At 45.0% G+C, this 23,537-nt stretch overlaps 1 protein-coding gene across 12 annotated transcripts in view; it reads right to left on the minus strand.

Annotated features, from left to right (window-relative positions):
- The window catches only part of ANKS1A (ankyrin repeat and sterile alpha motif domain containing 1A), a 153,685-nt gene that overhangs the window by 79,665 nt on the left and 50,483 nt on the right, over window positions 1-23,537 (minus strand). For 4 of the 12 annotated variants that reach the window (XM_059717253.1, XM_059717257.1, XM_059717259.1 and 1 more), the window contains 10 exons: window positions 22,520-22,816; window positions 21,473-21,548; window positions 21,076-21,177; window positions 20,116-20,211; window positions 19,374-19,582; window positions 17,504-17,590; window positions 10,943-11,060; window positions 6,532-6,575; window positions 5,035-5,167; window positions 1,541-2,118 (listed from right to left, as the gene is read on the minus strand). In XM_059717253.1, coding sequence (XP_059573236.1) covers window positions 1,541-2,118; window positions 5,035-5,167; window positions 6,532-6,575; window positions 10,943-11,060; window positions 17,504-17,590; window positions 19,374-19,582; window positions 20,116-20,211; window positions 21,076-21,177; window positions 21,473-21,548; window positions 22,520-22,816 — 1,740 coding nt within the window. The remainder of the gene's footprint in view (window positions 1-1,540; window positions 2,119-5,034; window positions 5,168-6,531; window positions 6,576-10,942; window positions 11,061-17,503; window positions 17,591-19,373; window positions 19,583-20,115; window positions 20,212-21,075; window positions 21,178-21,472; window positions 21,549-22,519; window positions 22,817-23,537) is intronic. The other 8 variants (XM_059717267.1, XM_059717263.1, XM_059717266.1 and 5 more) reach the window with 3 other exon arrangements.

The following is a 23,537-nucleotide window of genomic DNA, read 5'->3' on the forward strand; positions in this document are numbered from 1 at the left end:
CCACCCAGTGTTAACGTGACCAGTGATGCACAGATCACACATTCACCTGACTGCACAAAGCAGAGCAGCTCTAAATAGAAATTGCATCCCTGCTACAGGTGCAGCCACTGCAGCATTGTAAACCCAGAAGGGGACTTTGCCATTAAAGTCCAGGGCTGCGAGCAGCCAATCAGGCAGGGGATGGAATTTAAAATGAGATGTGAACACAGCACAAGAAAAGCGATCTCCAACCTAACCATCTTTCCCTGAAATCACTGACACCCTGATTCACTAACAGCAGAGCCTAACCAAGGGAAGGAAAAAACTCATACATGGAGGATGGGAACAGATCTTGAGAGTGGACCAGGTGGAGGGTAAAAGTAAAAATAAAAATAAAATGATTTACATTTCTGCTCCAATATTTTCTGAGTATACTGCTGTTCCTTGGAGTAAACATGCCCCAGCTGCAAACCACATGCCTGATATAAAGTGTATTTACATGCTACAAAGCCAGCTAAGCCCCCATCAATACAGGCGGCCAAAAGTAGAGTCATGCATGAGGTTGGGTCGCTAACCCTTCACCCACTAATGTCCAGCAGGATAAGGGATTCCCTTTTGCCATCAGTTCATAGGCCTGGCATGCATGCAACCTTCAAGGATCAGATTCCCTGCAAGGGTTTGGATTTCCTTTCAGTGCACAAAGAGCAGTTCATCTGGGCTTATCTTACGTAGCTCTGCGGCTGTGCTAGCGTACAGTCGCCTCCAAAGAATGTGTCAGTAATGTTGTAGTGCTGGATTTCAGAGGGACACTTAATCTCAGCCGAGTGGCTCACTACAGCCAACTTTCTGAGCATGAAATATTTAACCGACTGTCCTCTCCTTGGACACTACAGTTAAGTAACTTTTAACAAGCTTCTGACCCAGCCGCTTGCAAGAGAAGCTGGATCGATTCAAGGCACAAAGCAGCCTTCCAAATAGTCTCGTCTCTACTCCACGAACCCACGATGCCTTTCTTACCCACCTGCCCTTCTGTGAATGCAGAAGACAACTGTGACCTAGAAACAAAACCCTCCCTCTGCTTCATGCTGGGACAGTCCGGAGGGACAGGGCTGGGGAGGGGAAGCCAACATGACAGCACTGATCCTGGAGGATTTTGAGCCTCCCTCTTTTTACAAACAAAGCCCTTCCCAAAAAACAGGGAAACAGCTAAGCCAAGGAGAATTCAAGCCTCGGATGCGAGCGGTTCCAAATGTTTAAGAGAACACCTCATTCCTTGCAGCTTCTGCCTCGACCCTGCTCCAATTACGCCTCTCTCCTGGCATTTAACTACTTCGAGAGCGACTGTAATTCACCGTTTCTCCAGCAGAGATGCACACAGTGGGGTAAACTCATGAAGACCGTGAGAATACTTAGTGTCCCCCAATTTACTAGCTCCCCTCCTCAATACACACGCCCCTTCCCTACTCCCCGCCACCCCCACCTCCTGAACAGACTTCATCAGAGGCAGCTCATATAGCACAGATTTGTTCCTGGCGAGCGTCTGAGTGAGGGTCAGCCTTACCTCATCCCACTCTGAAGCAAAGGACGGAGACTTCTCCAGCCTTTTCTTCCCTGTGCTACAGTTGGAGAGCGATTCGCTCCGGCTCCCCATGGCATCGTCCTCTGTTGGAGAGCAGGTCAGAAGGTCAGAGTCTGATTTGGACAAGCTCCGGCTGAGTTTGAGCTCTGCTTTGGGCTTGCCTCCCGGGAGGGCTCGGCCCACAGCACCACCTCTGTCCCCCTCTTCCTCGGTGCCCCCAGGGGGCGGCAGCATGTGGGATGTGACTACAGTTTCAGGATCCGCCTGGTGGCTGTGCGTGTGCCGGACAGTTGCGTAGACCACTTTCTGGTTTTGGTCAGGAGAGCTGGTCCGTACGGGTCCAGAGGCAGGTAAATCCGCATCCTCCAGCTGCATAGCAGGTGAATGACCTGGGCCTTCCGTGCCTCCTTTACCCACAGAAGAAACTAGCCTGAAAGGGTCCTCGTTTATCTCACATACCGGGGAAGAACCATGGAGTAGCCCTGAAAACTGCTCCGGGACCTGGATGTCTTGGCTTTCTGTAGAGTCTTGGCTCCGGCTGCCGCTGCTCCTCCTGTGGTCTTCAGGGGATGGAGACAGAAAAATAAAGATTAAAAACAAGGAAGGAAAAGCAAAACTCCGGCTCTCCCCGCAAAGGGGGAGGGCAGAAGGGGGGGAAAGGGATGGGGAGATAAAGAGAGAACAGTTCAGTATTGTTCCAAGCGCTCAACTTGTACCCAAAGTCACAGCATTTATGAAATTCCAAACACTGGCCTGATTTATGCAATCTGGCAGCTCTCCTTGTTGTTTTATTCCTGTTAGCACGATCAGGCCTTGCTATATAAGGCTAAGAGAAGTGCTAACTATATCCTTCAGAAAGAGCGAGGCAGGAGAGGCAGAGGGAGACGCAAACACTCCTGGAACATTTGATACATTTCCATAAAGGCCAAAGTGTTATTTAGAGCAGAGCTCCCTACTCTTGGCACGAGCCGCGGGGTGGGAAAACTTCTGGACTGCAATCAACCTGCGAGTTCCAAAATCCCTTCCCAAAAAAAGGCAGCTTTGCTCCTCAGTGGCTTCGGGGCTGTGCCTCTCTTCCTTCCTCAGCAGGGGGGGGAAAAAAAAAAAAAACAATCCAAAGGTTTTAACTGATAAAATCTTGCTGAACTGAAAAAACCTCCCTCCCATTAACCAACCACTAAATGCAAAATGGTCTGATCTATTAATGCAGCGAGCTGCTTGCAGAACTGACTGCCCCAGAAATATGACACTATTACTCTGTTACTACTGTACTAACATCCTTAATATCAGATACCAGGGCCCTGGATAAATCATGAATAATTGACTGATCCCAACTGCCAACCGGCACATGCAAGCAGAGCTGTATTCATATTACACGTAAATTCCTTCTAACTGTCAAAAGGAAGGACCTGAAGAAGCTTGAATAGAAACAACTTTCTGAATGACTGCCAGAGATGAATACTCCTGTCAATAACTGCTGGCACATGCACAACTTGTAAGAGTCTGAAATCGAGTGCTGGGGAAATGCGCTCTTCCCAAAACTGAAGACTTCAACTCCATAAACTACCAGGGAACAGCAGCGGGAAGTGCCATAATGACTTCTTTCAACTCTGAGATATTGGCAACATTTAAAGGAGAAAGGGTAGCACTGTTTTCAGGGTGCACTTGGTTGAAGCTGCAGCTCTCAGATATCAAAGCTAGTCTCCAATCAATAAATAGGTCAAATGCCCTGGGGAGTCCTCAGACTTAAGAAACCAGTCTCCAACAGCAACCAAAGCAAGTCGATTCAATTTCGCAGAGGCCTCCTTTCCCGCAACAGGTTTCATCTGGTCATTTTCCAGCACTGTATACTTGTGCAATGTGTCTTAAAGCTGGGAGATGCATTCGGTTAGGAAATTACCTGGTGGAAGCCACTTCTCAATATTCGGGTCACAAGTAATGTTAGCTGGATGGGCTTAATGTAGTCCTTCGCAGACATTTGTTTGCATCATAAAAATGGAAAAAACCAGCTTACACAATTGGCAGTCTGCTTGAGAACAGAAGAGCAGCAGAGGTCAGAACTGCGGTCAACTGGTAGGGCAGTCCACACAGGGAGCTTACTCACTTCTGGCCTATAGCTTACAAACATTTGAGATGCGAAATCCCCACAGGTAGAATTAAAGCAGACTAAAAATCCCCCAATTTCCCCAAGTTGGCAAATATGAACCCTTACTCGAAATCATAAGAAGAAATATGCAGTGGTATGCAACAAGAAGGGCCGGCACCCTTACCAACACCACCAGGCAGGGTGCTGTGGATGGACAAAGAGGAGGACGGCTGTAGGACAAGCTGGACCACCAACATGAAAAACTGGACAGGATTAAAACTGACTGATTGTACAAGGACTGCAAAAGACTGGAAAGAATGGAGGGAAGTACTGCTACATCAAAGGTGCCCCAACGATCGATGCAACCTCGGGACTGACTTAACTTGAAAAATCCCAAGGAAGCGAAGTAATCATCGGTTACCCATTAGGCGTAACATATTCAGTATAAAGCCTTTAAATGACATTGCTACTAAGTGGGTAAAAGGAGAGAATGCCCTATACTATTTTCATACCCTGCTAAGGAAGTCTCATCACAGCCAAGCTAGGGTTTTCCAGGGCCCGACCATTTGTTCAATATACTCCTCTACCATTCGGCAGCCCTACAAGTAAATAGGTCTGTAATGCAAGCCCAGAACACCCTCCACACAGATGCAAGCAAAGCTCAACTGTTTCAATCATGACAAACGATTATAGAAACCAGTGCAAATATGGGGGAAGTGACTGCATTGATTGGACAGCCATATTTATCTGAAGGGAAATCTGAATGCCTTGGAAAACAGTAGCGGCTGCCTTAGTTTTGCTCCCTTTTTATTCCTAAGTAATCGTTTCCTCCACGCCCCAGTTTGACATTTAACGGCATTTCTCTCTGAAGGCAGACAGGCAGCTAGGAATAGCTTGTGCCACGTGCTGGGACACTTGGGCCCAGACAGAACTGCCCCAAACCCACAACGACTAACAAAGGGTCCCCTGTTCAGATGGAAAGCACAGCGGCCCATTCATCCCCTTGATCCAATAAAGAAAGCCTCAGAGACTAGGACAGAAATACCCCAGGGAATTTGCCAGGGAGGGAGGAGTAGGCAAAGTTGGGGGGGGAGACAGTTGCATGGAAAAATGCATATGCGGAAAGATGAAAGCTTTGAAGGAGAAGTACCCGAAAGCTTGCAAAGAACAATTTTTCCAACTATTTAGTTGGTCTAATGAAAGATATATCACATTCACCCAAAGAACCTTGCCTGCTTAAAGGAGAAGTAACATTTCAAAGCGCATAACACACTTCTGTGCTAAAAACCTCAGATAAAGCCACACACACGCACAGAAGGGTAAGAACAAGCCCACCTCTTTGCTATCACGTACACCAGGCTAAAACGCAAAACAAGACCAAGGATCTTACCTTTGGAGGTCTCGATCAAGTGAGCCTCGGGGTTGGGATATGACTCGGAATGGCTAGAAGAAAGATCAGCAGAGCCTCGGCGATTCAGTGACCACTGACCGTCTTGGGCAGACAGGCCTTTTCGGGGCCTGACCTGTAAATACATCTCTGAGGTTTTAGGCCTCCTGGTCCACAACAGTAATAGTGTGCCGAGTGTGACTGGCATTCTGCTGGACATGCACAACAGCAGCAAATTAGAGGAGCTATGCACAACATGGGCAGAGTCTCCGAGGTCTGAGCGAACGTTAGGGGCCCACTGGGTGCCTAACTTTCTTCTGGACCTTCAAAATTGCTCCCCTTAATTAACACCAGTGATTCTCAACCTGGGTGCCTTGAAATCCTTTTGGGGGGAAGCACAACGCTCACTCTATAAGGTATGCAAACACAATTCACAAGATACACCCAGAGATTTCAAACAGGAATCCACAGTGTTAAAAATATTCTGATCCATTGCGGGCTGAGTTCTTTTCAGCAAAAAAGGCTGTATTATTTTTCCACGCTCACAAAATGAGTTAAAACTAAAAGCTGGCATTTTGAGGGGTGCCTCTCATTTAAGGTTGAGAACTGCTGGTCTATACTTCAGATTTAATTCAGACATTAATCCCATGAAATAAAATTTCCTTCACAGGGATTTCCAATAGCAACTAATGTCTAAACCAAGACACAATCCATTGCCTTAAAAAAAAAAAAAAAAAAAAAAAGCATTTCAGTAAGAAGTTCAAAAGTCCCTTTGTGTAGAGGCCTTGTTTGCCTCCTTGGTTTTTCAGTGCCATGTATGTTAACAGCAATGAAATAGTAACTGATATGATGCTGATTAGGTTACCTGGTTCTGGGTATAAAATTTAACTGGATTTAAGTGACCCTTTGGCCAGCAGTCAAATCTCTCCATATGAAATACTTCTCCTAGCTAACACTTCCCCTAGCTAAAACACTTCAAACATAAAATTGCTGCTGTGGTCCCTACAGTCACTAGAATCAGTCTAAGTGTCGTCCCCCTCCGAAAACTGGAAAGGCTCACTACATCTCACCTGCACGAAAACAATCAAATTGTTATTGCAGCTGCTTTTTGTGTCCAGATTCTGCAGGCTAGAGCCGACAGACTGCAAGAGCTGCTTCTCATTCCACCCGGATTGTACACAGTATGCCTTGATGAAAGAAAGCTGCCTGCCTGAAATCCTGATTGCATTCTAGCCCCCCAAATTCTCCAATGAAAAAACTAACGTCTACCTACAGTTAAGGCAATAGTCCTAGTTACTATGAAATACCAGCACCGTTCTGCACTTAAGCTTAAGCCAGCATGTACAGTACAGACACAGGATCATGTCTCTCCCCCAAGGCTGAAGTATTAATTTTGCATCATCCAACAAGGAGAGAGCTTTAATAAAAGACAAGCATGGGATATTTACTTAGCTTGCATCACATTTAAAACATATCAAAAGACATCCAAGACACTCCTACCTGAGGCTGGCTATTGCTGGCAGCACCTGAAGATGAAGACTCCCCTGGGAATTGAAGAAAGGCAAAACCTGAGAAAGAAACTCAGTGCACTGGGTTATCCTGAGCTTCCTAGAACTAGGCACAGGGAGGAATCTGGCCAATACAATTTACTTACAAGAGCCATCGTGGAGTTTGCATGGTCTGATTTGCAATACTTTTTAGACCTTGTACAAATCCTTTATCTTATGGGACAGGAAGCTATTTTATATCAAGCCAAGCCACATCTAAAAACTCTGTCCAAAACACAAACAGTACTAGAGAGTTAGCTTTGTTAAAAAAAAAAAAAAAAATGAACTGCTTTAGTCTGTTCACGAAAGGAAACCCAAACCAAAGAGATAAGCCATGGGCAGTCATGACTAGGCACGAGATGGAGAGGAGGCCGCAGTTACGAAAAAGGGAAAACACTATTAAAACAGCAGCTAGAATATCATGCCTTAAAGTTTCCCTGCAGGACCTTCACTGACCTGGCTCTTGCCTCCACCCCCACCCCTCCCCTGATATTATAACCTTCCTCCCCTCTACTCAAAGGTTATTTGCTGCTCCAGAACTCACCAAGGGTTATTCAAAACTCAGGAATCAACGATGCTACAATGCCTAAGAACAATGCAAAGCCAGTCCTAGGCTAGGCTGGACAAGTTGTAACACTAGTAGCCTGGCCACACTCCCATCTCCCGCACTACTGCAGTGCTTAAACAACTGAGCCCTTAACTTCCAAGTTAAGCGTGAGAAACAAAAAGCCAATTGTTAACAGCAGAAGGGACAGTGCTGGAAGGGAAGCAATTCCTCTCTCATGCTTCCTTCTCCCCACCAACAGGAACAGGAGCTGATGAGACCACCCCTCTTTGGGCATCATTGCTGCCTCTTGAATACCTGAGCTAACATTTGCATAAGAGAAATGCAGTAGTTTGAGCCCTTTTCCTTTCACAGCAGTCCCCAGCCCATCACATGACCAGAGTCGCCTCCCACTGTGATAAGTCTAACACTATTTCAATTTAAAAAGAAAAGGAACAAACACAGACTTTTAGGATCAAACAATTACATCTTGGATTTCCCTACCTTCAACTAGGGAGTCTCTTGGTTCGGTAGGAACAGTGACACTTCCCCTAAGCTGTGAATCCTGCCTTTGGCCTATCTTTCAAAAGGACAAACGTTGATAAACTAATTGGAAAGTCAAATGGACTGGAGGGCTCAAGAGACTTTAATGAGGAATATAGGTTGTAGCCGTGTTGGTCTAAGGTCATTCATGCCATCCAGGAAGAGCACACGCCAACTGCAGATGCTTCCTTAGCCTGATGAAGGGTATTTATACCCAAAAGCTTGCAAAGGAGAATTTTTCCAATTATTGAGTTGGTCTAATAAAAAAAATATCAGATTTACCCAAAGAACCTTTAATGAAGAGGAGAACTGAAATGTCTTCAAGTGCAAGGCAGGTTAACTGTCAGGAGTCAGTACCTTAAGTAAGAGGCTCCAGAGTTGACTGAATAGATGGCCACCTCAGGAGGGATACTGGGAATAACCAGAGAGATTACAAATATTGGGAAATAAGGTCTAACAACAAAGCAAGCAGAATCTTGGAGGTCAAGAAGGGTAGAGATAGGCACAAAATGAAAATTAGCATAAGCTTTTGTGAAGTCAAGCTCACTTTATCAGAAGCGCTCTATAGGTAATTGTATTTAGTTAGTCTATAAGGTACATATCTACCCTGCTTTTTATCAGACTTCAGGCTAACTGCCTCTAAAATGAGAATTGTTAGAGGGCAAGCTCAGATGGAGCTTGTAAAGAATATTAAAGCAAATAGTGCAGAAGGTCCCTCAGCATACAAGGTTAACAACGTTTTAGGGCAATTCTATAGGAAAGAACTGAAGACTTGGTAGTAAATGGGAAACCCTATGAAACGCTGCGTGCGTTTACCTAAGGTTGACTGTGCCAAAGTAACCAGATAGCTTTCTTCGAAAAGATAAGCACTTTCTTAAACAAAGGAAATGCAAAAGATCTTTCATCTGCACTTCAGTTAAGCCTTAGATTTGATGTCATATGGAAACTAGGGATAAGTACAAGAATTTAAGGTGGTTAGGAACTGGCTAAAGGGAAGACAACAATGGTAATATTAAACAGGAGGGGTACCAGACTGGAGGGAGGGAACAAGAATCCGTTTTGGGACTTATCTTATTAAATATTTTCATCTGTGATCTTGGCACAAAGTGGGATGCGCTGGTGAAATGACCTGATGAAGTCAAGTTGGGAGATGGCAGTGCAAAGAAGAATCGGGGCACTGAACAAAGAAAACTGGATGACAGACTGGAGTAATAAACACAGAAGGAAAAATCAATAGTACAAAATGGTCCTACATTGGGGACTAAAAACAAAGCTTCAGCTACCAACTAGAAGCTCATCAGTTGGAAGTGACCGAGGAAATACAAACCTAGGATGCCTCTGGCAAGGCATCATATTTCCAGCAGAGAGGGGGAAGTATTAGCACCCTTGTAAGACAATGGTGAAGTTCATGAAGAACACCGGACACAATTCTGGTTGCCCACGTTAAAAATAATTAACTTCAAATTGGAACAGGTGCAGGGAAGGGTTACTAGGGTGAGCAGGGGAATCAGGGGCCTATATGAGAGAAGCCTAGAAAAGGTTGTTTAAGCTAACAAAAATGCAGGCTAAGAGGGAATGTGATTGCTGCATATAAAAGTGTCACGAGGCAAACACCAGATGAGCAGAAGAGCTAAAGAACGGTGCTGGTACACGAATAAGAAATAAACCGGCTAAGAACAAGTCTAGGCTGAAAACTGGAGAGACGGCGAGGTTCTGAATGGCTTTCCAATCAATGCAGAGGAGGCAAAACACTAATTTCACTTAAGAGAGTTGTAGTAAGTAAGTGGTGTGGTGCCTCTGATAACAGGGGACTGGATTTTGGTGACAGAGAGGATCACAAGTAACTTCCATCAACAATTCCTCCACTAAAGGGTCTGGGCCCACAGCCTCTGCAGTACTTGTGTCCCGTGCCAGAGCAAGAGTCCAATTAGGAGCTCAGGCATGCCTTTGACTGCATTGTGTTCCACGTGTTGTGTAATCAGTCATATACCATCAGTATATTAAACAGGCAAAGAGAAAGAGCAGGAGGAAGGGGCAGCGCTGTCAGTAGCAACTTACACTGAAGTCTGGCAACAATGGTGCTACGCAATACAGACTTTCCAAGCCAACACTGCTAAACTTTCCAATTGCTTCAACCCCAAGACCCTTCTGAGTTGGGACTGCACAGCACCAACCTGAAAGGCACTGCACTTTTGTTTCGGGCAATGAACAAGCTTTGCCAATGGTTGGTGGGAAATTGATGACCTCTTGGGTCGCTGCTGTACATGTAGGGATTATGGACTGAAGAAATGAAAACCAGCATCTTATAAACACACTGGAACAAAAAAAACCCAACCCTGTAGATTTTGCAGGGCAGTCAGTCAGTCTTGGATCATAGTGACCCCAGGCTCATTCTCAGGATGAGACCTTTATTTGTAGCACTGGTGTGTGAAGATCTCAACTAAATCCCCAGAACTCTAGCTTGGGTGTTTACATATAATCCATCTTTCATCTGAAGGGACTCTCCCTGAAGGAAGATCAAATGCAACAATAGCCAGCTGCAAAACGCGAAGCAGTACACAACGCACACTGGCTCCTAGATCCCACCTGGAGTCAGAGAAGGAAGGTCCCTCTGGGAGAAGAGAACAGAGTTTGGTTTATCTGGTGGCATGGCTAGATTTTCAGCCAATGCCTACAGGAGGCTTATCTTGTATGTGTTTGTTCGCTTCTTTTGTTCATTTACTTTTCTAATTGGCTTTGACACCCAGCAGTGTGCTTGTTGATTTAGGATTGTGATGCCAGGGCCAGACCCTCAGCTGATGTGAACTGCCATCTCTGGATTAACTTCAAAGCAAACTCCACTGACTGACATCTGCTGAGGATGCAGCCCCTTTGTATTTACATACTTGTATCTGTTTGACTCACTTAACCAGAATTTTTCCCTAGTGGCATTAGGCCGGATAGATTTGTGCTTTTATCTGTGCTTGTTTCAGTTGCCTTGGGCCTGAGGTTCACTGTTTATACATTAAACATGTCAGCTCCCGAGCATCTCGCATGGCTGAAAGGGAAAGAAACCTTCTCTCCTCAACATGCATCTTGGGCAAAAATACTTTAAACCTACTTTAGCTAAAGAAAAAGGGGAGTGCCAGGGCCAGGCAAGGGGCACACAAGCATGCAAGCAAACCACTGCAGTGCAGAACTCAGCCACCCACCATGGAAACACAGGTAGGGTCATTCATATTACATGCACTGACCCAGGCAGTCAGGGAATTACGCTCTTTCTAGGCAGGGCTCTTACCTTTTGCTTTCCTGTCTCCTGCAACCGTCTTTTTAGTTTCGGCTGTAAGCAACAGCTCATAAGGATGCTCCTCTTCCTCAGCAGCATTCCCCCTGCTCTTCCTCTGTGTGACAGTGGCCTACAAGACACAGCATATTGCAGTTGCCTGTCAGGAAACCCATTTATTTACCCCTGTGATAAATAACACAAAGGGTCCTCTTTGCTTCGTGGCTCAGACCACAGACCTGGTGCAGACTTCACATCCTTAGCTGTAGGACTATAATCCAGAACCTGAAATTACCATTAAAAAAAAAATGTAAAGTGCTATTTTTTAACACTGAAAATTGAAGAACGCTCCCCAGCATTGACTGAACTGATATACAGTGATGACTTCATGAATTTGCAGACAGCCTGAAAAAAGAGCAGAGATCTGTGTCCCTACTTATCTTAACAGAATGTTAACTCAGACCACTTGATGCAAGTTTGCAGAGCCATGTTAACTGTTTAGCTGCTGATCGTACCTAAAAGCCTAGATGCCTCTGTCAAAGCTTGCCATGCACACCAAAACCACAAATAGCATTTTTGATGCCGAGTCACATGGCACACTTAAAACTGAAGAGGCCTAGAGTAATGCAATATAAAAACTGAATTTGACAGAGTAAGACGGTCATTGAATCATCATATTCAAGTCAAGAAAAACATTATGTTTTTAATGCATCTTTACCAACTGCCAATTCTCTAGTCAACTGAAAAATACAAGTGTCCTGCTGCAGAACTGAAGTCAAACTTGGTCTAGATTAAACGTGTTGTCCCTCGGCTGCCTGCCAGCAGTGCTCGCAGGTGATGGGTACACCCAGCTTCCCAGACCTCCAAAATGGGCAATCCTTGATTTGCTCCAACTTCCCAGCTAATAGGACGACTACATACATTACATTTCAAGTCTGCTTATAGTCCTTCCCTGCTTGGTCAAGGGCGTGTTGACTCTACCTGTAGATCAGGTCCCAGGAACCTTTTTGTAATTGCACTGCTGCAGTGGTGACAGAGCCCACCTCAACTAATGTAATTTCTGTCAGAGAGTGACCAAACCAAAACCCAAGGTCAGGAAGTCAATCCACTCAACATGCTGGCAGGGTGGAAAAAAAACAGTCTACTCAACAAGGTCATGCCCTCCAAAGGATGCAAAAGACCTTACTGCCCAGGGCCAGTCTACTGGGATGCTGGAGACTACCAAAATTCATCCTCAGATGAATGTCACTCATTTGAGGCAACAAATTTGCACATCTTTTCCTTTTCTAGATAGAGATCGTCCACTCACCTACATGGCAACTAGGCAGCGTAATGCTATGGCAAAGACAGAAAGGAGTTGCAGGCCTCAGCCACATGCTACACCCATATATTGCTTTTGCCTAAACCCTGTCTGCTTTTAAATCAGTGTCCCAGTGGAAAGCAGCAGCCTGCCCAGCACAGTTTATTCTACCTGTGTTTTGAGCAAAAAGTGAAACCTCATGAGCAGTAAGTTCCTCCTCAGGTGGAACTGCTCTGAACAGGAGCAAATTAAGAAACTTCTGACCAGATGGTGCTGTAGAAACATGAAAAACCATAACCAGTTGGTAATGGGCTTTAGCCAGAGCTCCTGGAAATACTAAACAGCAGCAGGCTTGCTGTAACGGTTATAACCAGGATCAAGCCAGGCATAAATATACTTCTAATACTCTCACAGCCAACTCTTCTTATGAAGCTCTACTTCAACTGTGATGAATGCATTCATCACAAATCCTACAGCTCCTAGAATCTGCTGCTGTGTAGAAGAACTTTGTACGTCCTCTGGTTTTATTAGGTGGAGAGTTGTATGAATATTTCAGCTTGTGTGGGTTTGGGTACACGCCATTTTCCTCACTGCACAGACACCAACCCTCTACTGCAGCTTTGTGTTGCAATGAACTCAAAACCACAAAGTGAAATCCAAAGTCCAAGACACAGAAGTCTGTTGCCTTGGTGGTGAACCCTACACAACCCAGTTGCAAGACAAAACCAAAATAAAGCTTTCCCTGATTTGACCTTTACTTATTTACATGCTCTAGTCTGCAGTCAAACATCCTTACTCTGACAGAGTTGTCAATGAAGAATTTGAGACAGTCTGTAACAGGTGCCTTCTAATTTTCACAGGTAAAACTTCAGGTCCATCCTCAAACATTGCACAGTGTGCTAGCATGTTTTATTAACTGCTACTCTGACTCCAAGAGGTGACAGTGGCTTTTGCTGCTGCTGCTGAATGGCAGGTGTGCAAGGTGGCATCCTCCTTTTGGAAAGGAAGAAAGGCAGGTCCTCCTTCCACATCTGCTAAAAGAGTTGAAACCCTGGTCATTTTGGAGCATCAGACAAGGAATACTGCTTTTTATTTAAAGCCAGTACACCCAATTTACTGTTATTTTCCATCTTCTGTTACAGGTTGAGAAAAAAAGGCAATTTTATTTTTCTGTATGTTGTTCTGGTCATCTGGGCTCGGAGAAAAAGTAGGGGGAAAAGAAGAATGTAAGCTCTTCTTACGTTCTTCTTCCCCCCCCCCCCACCTTTACTCCCCTCCCCTATTTTTCTGCCCTTTTTCTTCCTGATGCCCTACCATTTCCTTTTTGACTGATAGCCTCTTTTTTGTCTTGTGTTATTATCACTGTAGTGTTTCCCTTTGGCCTTTTTTGTCCCCTGCTTTCTTCCCCCTCTCTTCCCCCGCTTTACCTTTTGTCTTTCTAATCTCTCTCTATTTACATTCTCACTGACATCCTGCCACACTTTTAGTTTCTCTCATTCCTTGGAGTCTCAGACTAGCAGAGATGCCCTATGCCTGAAGAAGGGTGACTGCGCCCAAAAGCTTGCTAAGAACTTTTTTCCAACTACTCTGTTGGTCTAATAACAGATATCACTTCTACTTAACAACACGGAGCATTAAGACTTAACTGCATTAAGATTGGTAACATGCCTATACCCAAACCACTGAAATGGACTGATTTCATATAAGATGACATAAAAAAAATCAAGCTCTAATTCTGATAGCCAAGTTGATAATCAAGCTGAGAGCCTAAAGACATTCTATCCTCAACAACTGACACAGAGCACTGAGCATTTAAGATGCACTTAACTGAGAGAAGCAAGCACCTATGCCTTATGTTATTTAAGTGCATACCAGAGACAGGCAGGAGGAAATTGGTTTTAAGACCTCATCCACTGCTTATTCCAATTCCCAAGCAGACCTTATCCTCTCGGTGCTGACCGTCACCCAGTCCAACACACCTAGCCCTATCAGCCCTGAACATTCCCTGTGCTCTAAAGGATTCATTAGCAGCAACTCACTTCCTAAATGGATAGCACTATCTCTGAGGTGTATTATGATGATTCTTTTAAAAGTAGGCAGCTCTAATTTTGTGTCTTTCTTCCATGAAAAGAAAGCTACAGGCAGTAACCAATGGTATAATCCCTTTCAGACAAGCTTGTCTAAAGTGACAATGAGAGTAGTAAATAGAAAATTAACTGAGGTTTTGTTTGAGGTTCTAGTCCCTTATTAGACTATGGAAACAGAAAAGCTCTACTGAAAGCGAAAAAGCTCACTTGTGACCTACAAGCAATCAAGTCTTTTGCAGGTTAGTGCAAACATCCTCCAACGATAGAAGTCAGAAATTCCTGGTTCCTGCACATCTGCTTATATTGATGGTCCTATTTTGGCAGCAGAATAAAAGACTATTTTAAAATTAGAAACTCAGCAGTTACAGAATGCGGCAAAAAACTTAAAAATATCGTTTCTTCTGCAGTTTCCTGGTCTGCTGTCTTTGGGGAGGTGGGCAAGGATTCCAGCTCAGAGACACTTGCAGTCTCTCTCTCACACAGCACCAGCAGCTGCGTCTGAATCTGACTGACCTGGTCTAAAACAAAACCATTGATTATGCTCCTTCTAACTGCAGGTGTATATATTACATGTCAGGTTAGACTTCATTTGGCCCTTCTGAATATCTACGACTGCCACATACAAATCACTCAAGGGATAATTTTCAATTGTTTTTTTTTTAATTATTATTAAATATTAGAGGTTCACCAATACATAGGTCCCATATCAAATTGGCACCAATATAAGGAATATGGACAGCATCGGCAATGAGCTTTTTTTGGCTGATGTGGCTGATAAACGCCCTGTGCATGCATGCAGCTGCAGCACAGCACAGCACGCAGGAGGTCAGGAGCACAGTCTGACAGTGTAGAGAGCAGCATCTGGCTAGTAAGTCTGCTGTGGGAAGGGGTGGGGGCAGATCAAGGTCCCAGTGGTGAGGGAGGCTGTGGCTGAGCCAGGGGTAGGAGATGCACTTCCGGGTCGGGGCATGGGATGGAGCCACAAGTGGCTCCTCCAGAGGGTTTGGGGGTGAGAGGTGGTTCCTGCCACCGCATGCACCCCAGGAGGGCATAGGGGTATGTGCCCCCTGGATCTGCATGCAGGGCATGGCAGGCTGGGGCCAGGGCTGCACCAGGCTTTTCCTGGTGGTGGGGCTGGGCTGCGCTTGGGGCAGGAGGTGGTGGTGCTGGAAGGAGAAGCTATGGCAAATTTTGGGGTGGCTACAGCCCCCCCCCACCCCTTTAGCCCCCATCCCAGAGTCACCACCTCCTGCCCCAAGTGCAGCCTGGCTCAGCCCTACCACCAGGAAAAGCCTGGTAAAGCCCTAGCCTCAGCCCACAGCAGCAGACCACCCTGCCCCACACACAAATCCAGGGGGCACATGCCCCTATGCCACCCCCCCTTCCCGCACCCCCTGGAGGAGCTGTGACCCAGCCCTACTCCCTCCCTCCCTACTGGGGCCTCCATCTGCCCCTCCCCACACCCCTTCTCTCCCCTCACACCAGACTTACCACCCCAACGTTGGTCACAAAGCTGCTGGGCTGCATATCGGCAATTGGATCGGTATCAGCCAATATGGCTCGTTAAACATTAGCCATTGGTATCGGCTCAAAAAGTCTCTATCACTGCACCCTTACTAAATATATTTTTTTTTTAACCTATTTGTGAGCACTCTCCAACGGGGATGAGTTAAACGCCAAGTGTCAAAGTCAGCCATCACTGGGTTCCATGTCAATGGGAATATTGCATTCTTTGCTCTCAACTCAAAAACAAGGTCCTGCTCAAATTCATTCCTCCCTCCTCTCCAAAAATTAGTCTTTAGACAGAGACCAATCATGGCAAAATTTCAGCCCGAAAAAGGTACTTTCTGAGGAAGCAGAATATATGGAGAGCCAGAAACAACCTGAAACTCAAACTGCTTTATCATCCTATCTAGAGTGGTCGATACCAGGCAGCTACAATACAGACAATGCGTGTAACTGATATCAATGCAATTGGTTGCAAATCAAGATATCCCCAAAGGAGTCACTCTGCGCACACATCTATTTGCCAGCAAGATTTCCCCTAACAGATCACATTTCCTCATAACCTTGAATGGAGGGAACAACAGCAGGTGTTTTGTAATTAAATATGAGCAAGATACTCAGGAGGAGCTTTAAATGATACATCATCACCCTACTTGCTACCATGCTTATCTTTACAAACAGAGTTTCCACTTTCTAGACTCTTCATACTGGTTCCCAGCCCCCCCCCCCATAACAGTCCTATGAAGGACTGCAAAGATAACTGGGAAGTATTATTGTAATGACAATAAAACCTGTACAAGGAACTGTTCCTTAAATAGCCTCACATCTTGATTCTACCTCACAGTATCCCCAGGTGTACTGCATGCAATTTCATTCATGTTTAAGATGCCACCTCTATTAATGAAAACATTTTTTACTGACAACTTGAGTAGGTTTGTGCCTTGGAAAACAGTAGATCAAATTTATCACCTGTAGATGCTCAAGCTAATCAGCTGAAAAATAATCTAAGCAAATCATCTGATGAATTAAAAACTTGTTCTAGGGGAAGGAGGGCTAGAGAAACATCCACGTGTATTGTTTACACTCATCTTATTTGCAGAAATATTTGATTTCTAAAACAGCAAGGAGGTAAGTTTTCCTCAGGATCCTTACTCTCTTGCTTCCTGCCTCCATTGGTTCCCACCTCATATGCTTCAGCTGAAGTAGCAGTAAGTCACAGCCTTTCTCCATGTATGATTATCCAAACTCTGTTTGTCATGTAAAATGTTTGAGTTCTGCATGGCAAGATCTTTGCACAGACAAGATCTCTACAGAAGGAGGTGTCCGTAGCACATGCCAGTCCACATGCTCAGCTGAAATTAATTCACCAAACTTCTGACTCTCACTGGAAACAGCATCCTTTCATGTTTCAGCCATAAGTGAAATTGCATTTGATGGGATCATTACAGTGGATAACCACAAAACCATTGCCATGATTCAAAGTTTCTTCCTATGAGGATTCCCAGCCTAGGACAGGTCAAGGCTGAGGTATAAGATATTCTTATGTTAAAAAACTAGTAGCAATGTAACACTCAAGAAACTCATGAACATCAGACTGAACTCCTCCAGAACCACTGGAAGCCCATCTTTAAACCATGCATGTCCCCACCTCCATAAAAAGCTTCAGGAGCAATGCCTGCCTACCTCACAGGAAGTGCTGTGACCCAGCTTCTCCACATGCTCCTCCTCTTCGTCCGGGGGTGGCTTGGCAGGAGGGGGAGGACGCTCTCTCTGCGGTTTAGAAGGATACCATCAATGGCTTTGCTTGAGACTGATTACTTCTGGCTCCCTCTCAGGGTGTGTGCCATATACGTATCTGAGCTATTTCAAGAACAGGAGCAGTCTAGCCGTGCTGCCTAGACTGCTACTGGCACCTGGGCCCAGATACACATACACTGTGCAAGGACAGGAACATGAGCTCTAAACAAGTTTCTTAGCAGGATAACATAGTCTAGGTGAAGCACCTTGCTAATGTAGATCAACTGCTTCCAGTATCAGGGCTAGCCCGGGTCTGCCTACAAAGCACTGCAATGTTCAGTGTGGACATACCTTAAGGGTGAGTTCACCGTGATGTTACAAGCTGGGAGAGAAGGGAGAGCATGTTTAAAGAGCTCACACACATCGCTCTGTTAAGTTAGCAGGAGTGAATACATTCCAGGAGCTCTATGTTAGAGAGAAATTTTAGGGAGGCTTTGCTGCACTGCATTTCTTGGGACAGCCAAAGTGACAACTTCCAGGGAAAGCTCTGAAACCCAGCCTTATACTAGGGTACCTGCACCAGATCCCAACTGGTCTAGCAAACCTCCTTGTGCTCACTGCAGCAGCACCACCTAATGGCAAGTGCAGCTGCTACGTTGCTCAAGCATTTGCTCCAAATGCCAAACAAGATTTTGGGGGAAATCACTCATGTTTCTGGAGCAGTTGCTCTTTCCTTCCCTGCTTTCCATCACAGCTCAGTACCTCTGAGCTCTTCTTGTGCGCTCAACAGGATTTGGCTTCTCTCAGAGCACTATATATAGACCTAATCCACCTCTAGGTTTGGTTCTTGGTAGGGTGTTGCTTTCAGTACTGCATACTTTCCAACAAACATCAACCTGGTTGAAATTTTCCTGAACATTTTTAGGTTTTTCGTCTCATCTATGCTGGAGTGGTTGACACACTACAGGAAAGAGGCGAGAGTGGTTCTCTTTTTTTGGAAGAAGAGAAGGCTTTCAGAATACTCTAGCAAGTGAGGCAGTCATTACTGCTTTTCCTTTTGTCTGCTTCAAAACAACTCAACAGAATACAGTCTATGAAAAATTCAGCCCAAAAGCACACCAGGACTGAGAAAGCATGCTGAGAGCCTAGCATCCCATCTGCCCCTCAGCAAAGTGTTGCCACAAGTTAAAGACCTAGCAGATGCTACTGACAGAAGGTTAGTGGGGATGATTTCTTTTGGAGGCTGTTCCAGCCATCACGCCGTTATCTTCCAAGGCCTTAAGCGCCCCCTGCAGGATTCTGCCTGCAAATGACAGGCAGAAAATTGCTGCCAACTCTCATCACAACAGCTGAAGCACTTGGGCGGATCAGCTTCATGCATGTTACCACTGGATGTTCTGAGATTAACGTATTAGAGATTTCTTTTGGGGAAGGAAGAGGGTAAATAGGAAGGGAAAAAATGCCACACAGAAGAATCTGGCTACACTTCCAGTTTCCTTAAAGCCAAGTTGTTAACCTTTATACAAAAGTAGGCCTGACAAAATAATGTGAACAGAGGTGCCAAGTAACATATTGGATAGAGAATTGAACCAAATGGTGAGACAAAGAGCAATGGTTACATGCAGAGAATGCTGCAGGGGCAGCACGCACAGCTCAGCAGGAGAAGGGAAGGCTCAACTGCCCTAATAAACCTAGTGGCAGATCTAAAAACCTTATGGCATTTGTACAGCTTGGTAGTCTGCGGCAAGACCACGAGAGAGCAAGGGAGTGGAGATAAACCCCCATCTATACTCCCTAGGGAGTCATAAGTACATACACGGCTACATACAGGCCTGACCCCTGATGCTTTAAGACCAGTTGCCTCCACTTCCTTATTCACAGAGTCTCTGTCCGAAGACCTCCCGCTGGCGAGGCTGTCCAACGAGTGGCAAGATGTTGCATTGTATAAAGCTTCATAAGGACACTCCTCTTCTGGGTTCACATCAAAATCTATGATCAGTTCTGTCACTGCTTTTTCCACATCACCTGGAGAGTAGAAAGAGAAAAACCATGTCATGCCTATGAAGAGTGGCAAAATCCAAGCAGGCAACTGTAGGTGCCAGATAACAAATCAGGACTAGAACCAGATGATCCAAAGGGCCCTAGAATCCGAAGAGATTCTGAACTAAGGGCATTTTTGCCTAGATTTCACAAAGCACATCCATGTAAAGAGTGCTCTAACTCAAGGGGCTGCTCCCTGAGACAGAAAAGCTGCTTTTGCCTTCATTTCATTTTGAAACCTTAATGGTCCTCATTACTTTACATGCTGCCGTTTGGGTAAGCAGCACAGAAACTGACATCCCAAATGGCAAAATTTTATTGCCAATACACCAGTCCCCCCCAGATTTAGAGGCCCAACCCCCCTGACCATTTAGAGATAAAAGACATATTACCCAATTCAAGATTTAAAGCCCAGGGCTTTTAAAGAACCAGACCCTGCCTTCTCTATTCTCAGAACACTACAATTACCAGTAAGCGCAAAACTTAATTGGAACTCAAGTCCTTCAAGAGCAGCACACCTTGCGGTATCCGGGATGCAGGTTCGGAGGCAGTAATTACAGGTGCTTGGGGAATCTTTTCTGCAGCTTTTGCACTCTTCTTTCCAGTTGTGTAATCTATGCAAGAAGGTGGGGAAGAAGCAACATTCAGATAGTGAGAATCTAACACACAGATAAACCTCCATGCAGTTAATACAGGTAATCCTGCCAGTCCTCTTCCCTGGTTTGGCACCACACATGCTGTGTGTGCGCTACCTTCTCCCTTTGAGGCCTGGAACTTAAGTGGCTATTCTGAAAGCTGCTTGGCTGCTTATTATGCCTCAAAAAGTCAAAGTGCACTAATATATACAGCATCTCAGATCTCAAAAAAGCAACAGACTTCTCTTTCAACCACTCTGAACTTGTTATAGCACATTTTTTTTTACAAGCCAGTGTCATATTGTAGACTAGCACAAGAGTCAAGGGACCTGAATTCTAATTATGAATCTGCAATCCTGGGCAGATGAACCAGACCAGAAATATCAAGCTTCAATGCACAAAGTCAGACACTTGCACAGAGGTCTCAATTATGTTACTTAAGGTGGTAAAACTTCAGGCATTCACATATGGAAACTTTCAGTTGATCAGTTTGTTCTCCCATCATTAAAATGGGGAAGATGCTTTCCACCCCCAGGAGTGGTAGGATAGTTAATGAATATTTGCAAGCTGCTCTGAACATCTCTCTCTCTCTCTCTCTAAATAAACCCTAAGGATTAATAAGCAACAGACGCAAGCAGGAAATGTGGAAGTTCATATCCAACTGAAAGGAAACAAAGAAGCTACTTAAGTGGACGTTCAGCTAATATGACAAAGTTAGCTGCCCTACTCTTGTAGAAATAGCCATATGGCTAAAATCATAAAGTAGCAACCACACAGATTTATGCAAGAGATACCCGATCAGAACAGCTACCTCCTCTCCATAAACAAAGACAAAGAATTTACCTTCAATCAGAGCAGCTATTTGTTGGCTTTTCTGAGATGGTAGCTCCTTCACAATATCCAGAGCTGTCAGGCTTCTGTTATCCTTTATATTCACATCAATACCTACAGCAAGAGACATCCAGATAAGCAGAGTGAGATAGCATTTTCAGAATGCCTGCAAAGCCAGCCTCTTTCAATGGAGACATTGTTTAGGTCCCTCTTCTGGTCATCTCAAAGGCTGAGTTAAAGAAAGGGATCTAAACCCAACTACCCTGGGCAATACCTCTTCCATGGGTCATTGAGAGGAGTGATAATTAGGTAAATAGCTGATAAAACACTGCCACAATAAAGACAGTTCTTTAAAGGTGCTGGTGAAGCATTTTCCATGTTATGTCAAGGAGTGTTGTCGCGCTCTCACCTGTGGCCAGCAGGATTTGTACCACGTCTGTCTTGCCAAACAAAGCAGCCTCGTGCAGAGCGCTGCCTTTCTCAGTCTGCAAACGAAATGAAAATAGAATGAGGACAGATTGCCAACAGTGACCCAAGAACTGTCAGGGCTTTACAGAACAGAAAATCAAGTAATTGCACCACATGAGGACAAGGGGCTGTCCTTGCAACTAACTCCTGCGAGAGCTGGGGTCAAATCACCCAAGATGCTGTGCCGAAGCACTGAGAATCTGGGACGGGGTGGGCAAAATGCAGCCTGGGGGCCAGATGCAGCCCGCCAAGTCATTCTATCCGGCCCGTGGGATCCCCCCAAAATTAAGAAAATTAGTATTTATCTGTCCCTGGCTGCCTGTCATGCAGCCCTTGATGGCTTGCCAAAACTCAGTAAGTGGCCCTCTGCCCAAAATAATTGCCCGCCCCTGCTCTAGGAGATGACAGTTTTGGTCTCAGACTTCTAAGCCAAGTAAAAACTCCCTAAAGCTTAGACAGATATTGTCCTGGGGAAGGACAGAGAAGGGAGTCAGGGGAGAGAATTTATTGCTTCCACCAACAATTTGTAATAAACAGTGTGGTGAAAAAAAACAGGAGTTCTCGCCTCTCCACATCTGAGTGGAGTAATGCTCAAGTCCTCTACTATACATCCTCTGCTGAGAGCAATGGTTACAGACTTATGACAAGCTAGGTGTCTCAAGGAGATGGGTAACAGAGCAACTTTCACGTTTAGGCCAACCTTCTCATAGGTGAAACTACCACTTGATGCCTGTTGGGGTTTTATGTCCAATTAACAAGTGGGCATTTACTCAACACCACACCACACTCCTGAGTTCACCCATTCCCCTGAGAAACTTCCTACAGCAAGCAAGGACTGAATGGACTGGCCATAGTGAGAGCAATCCTTAACTGGGTCAGGACAAAGGTAAGGAGAAGATAGGCCTGCCACAACAACTTCACCTGTTTTATGGATTTCAATCTGTCCCCCTTCTAGCAGGTACCAGCTTTACACAGACTGACACAATACCTGATAGTTGCTGTCCATGCCAGCATCCAGGAGGACACGGACAACAGCTTTATGGCCGTTTCTAGCTGCCAGATGCAGGGGAGTGTGTTTCTTAGTGTTGCAGCTTAAGAGATTGGGGTGAGCATTCAGCAGCATCTTCACAACCTCCAACCTCCCATAGAGTGCGGCGAGGTCCAGAGGGGTCTCGAACTTGTTATTCCTCATGGTGGGGTCAGTCAGTTCCTCCAGGAGGACCTTCACCACTTCTGTGTGGCCGTACTGAGCAGCACAGTGCAGTGCTGTCTCATTGTCGTTGTTCTGAAGGATCACAAAGAGGCCACAGTTTCAGGACACAGGAGACCTGAGCTGAACAGTGCCTCAATTCTCAAAACCATTGAAGTTTAAATGCGAAACAAGACAACAAGAGCTGGGGATGTTAAAAGAATCCCATTTTAACAGACCCCAGGGCAATATTATGGTCCCATCCTTGCTACTATTTATCAGGGCCAGGTAACCTTTGGTCACCTGAGTTCTCAGTTTCCAGTAAAAGCCCCTGGGAAACCGGAGAACATTCAAATGGACCCTTGACTTTTGCTCCAGGATGTAGTCACTTTATATGGACTGCATTTATGTATACGAAAAGCAAAAGATCACATTCATAACTGTAGAAGTTCCAGCTTCTTTCCAGGTTGTCATTTACTTTGCCATCTCTTGTAGAGATGGAGCATCTTATCCATCTGAAGCAGCCGACACTATGGGCACCATAACAATAACAAATGTAACCAGAAAACTGAAGTATTAATTCCATCTATAAGCATTTAATTGCCATTGTTTTATATATTATAGATATACAATATCTATAAACATTTAATTGTCATTGTTTTAAATTTAAACTTCAATTGTTTAGATGCCTAGCCACCCTTCAGATGAGGTTTTGATTATTTATAGCAGCTATGCCACTTGCACAATTCTGAAATGTGTAAGCTGATCATTGTAGAAAAGGGGTGCAATGTGCACAAGTTACCGCATGCAGAAGTGG

This window comes from Alligator mississippiensis, chromosome 14, assembly GCF_030867095.1.
Source record: "Alligator mississippiensis isolate rAllMis1 chromosome 14, rAllMis1, whole genome shotgun sequence".
Lineage (NCBI taxonomy): Eukaryota > Metazoa > Chordata > Crocodylia > Alligatoridae > Alligator > Alligator mississippiensis.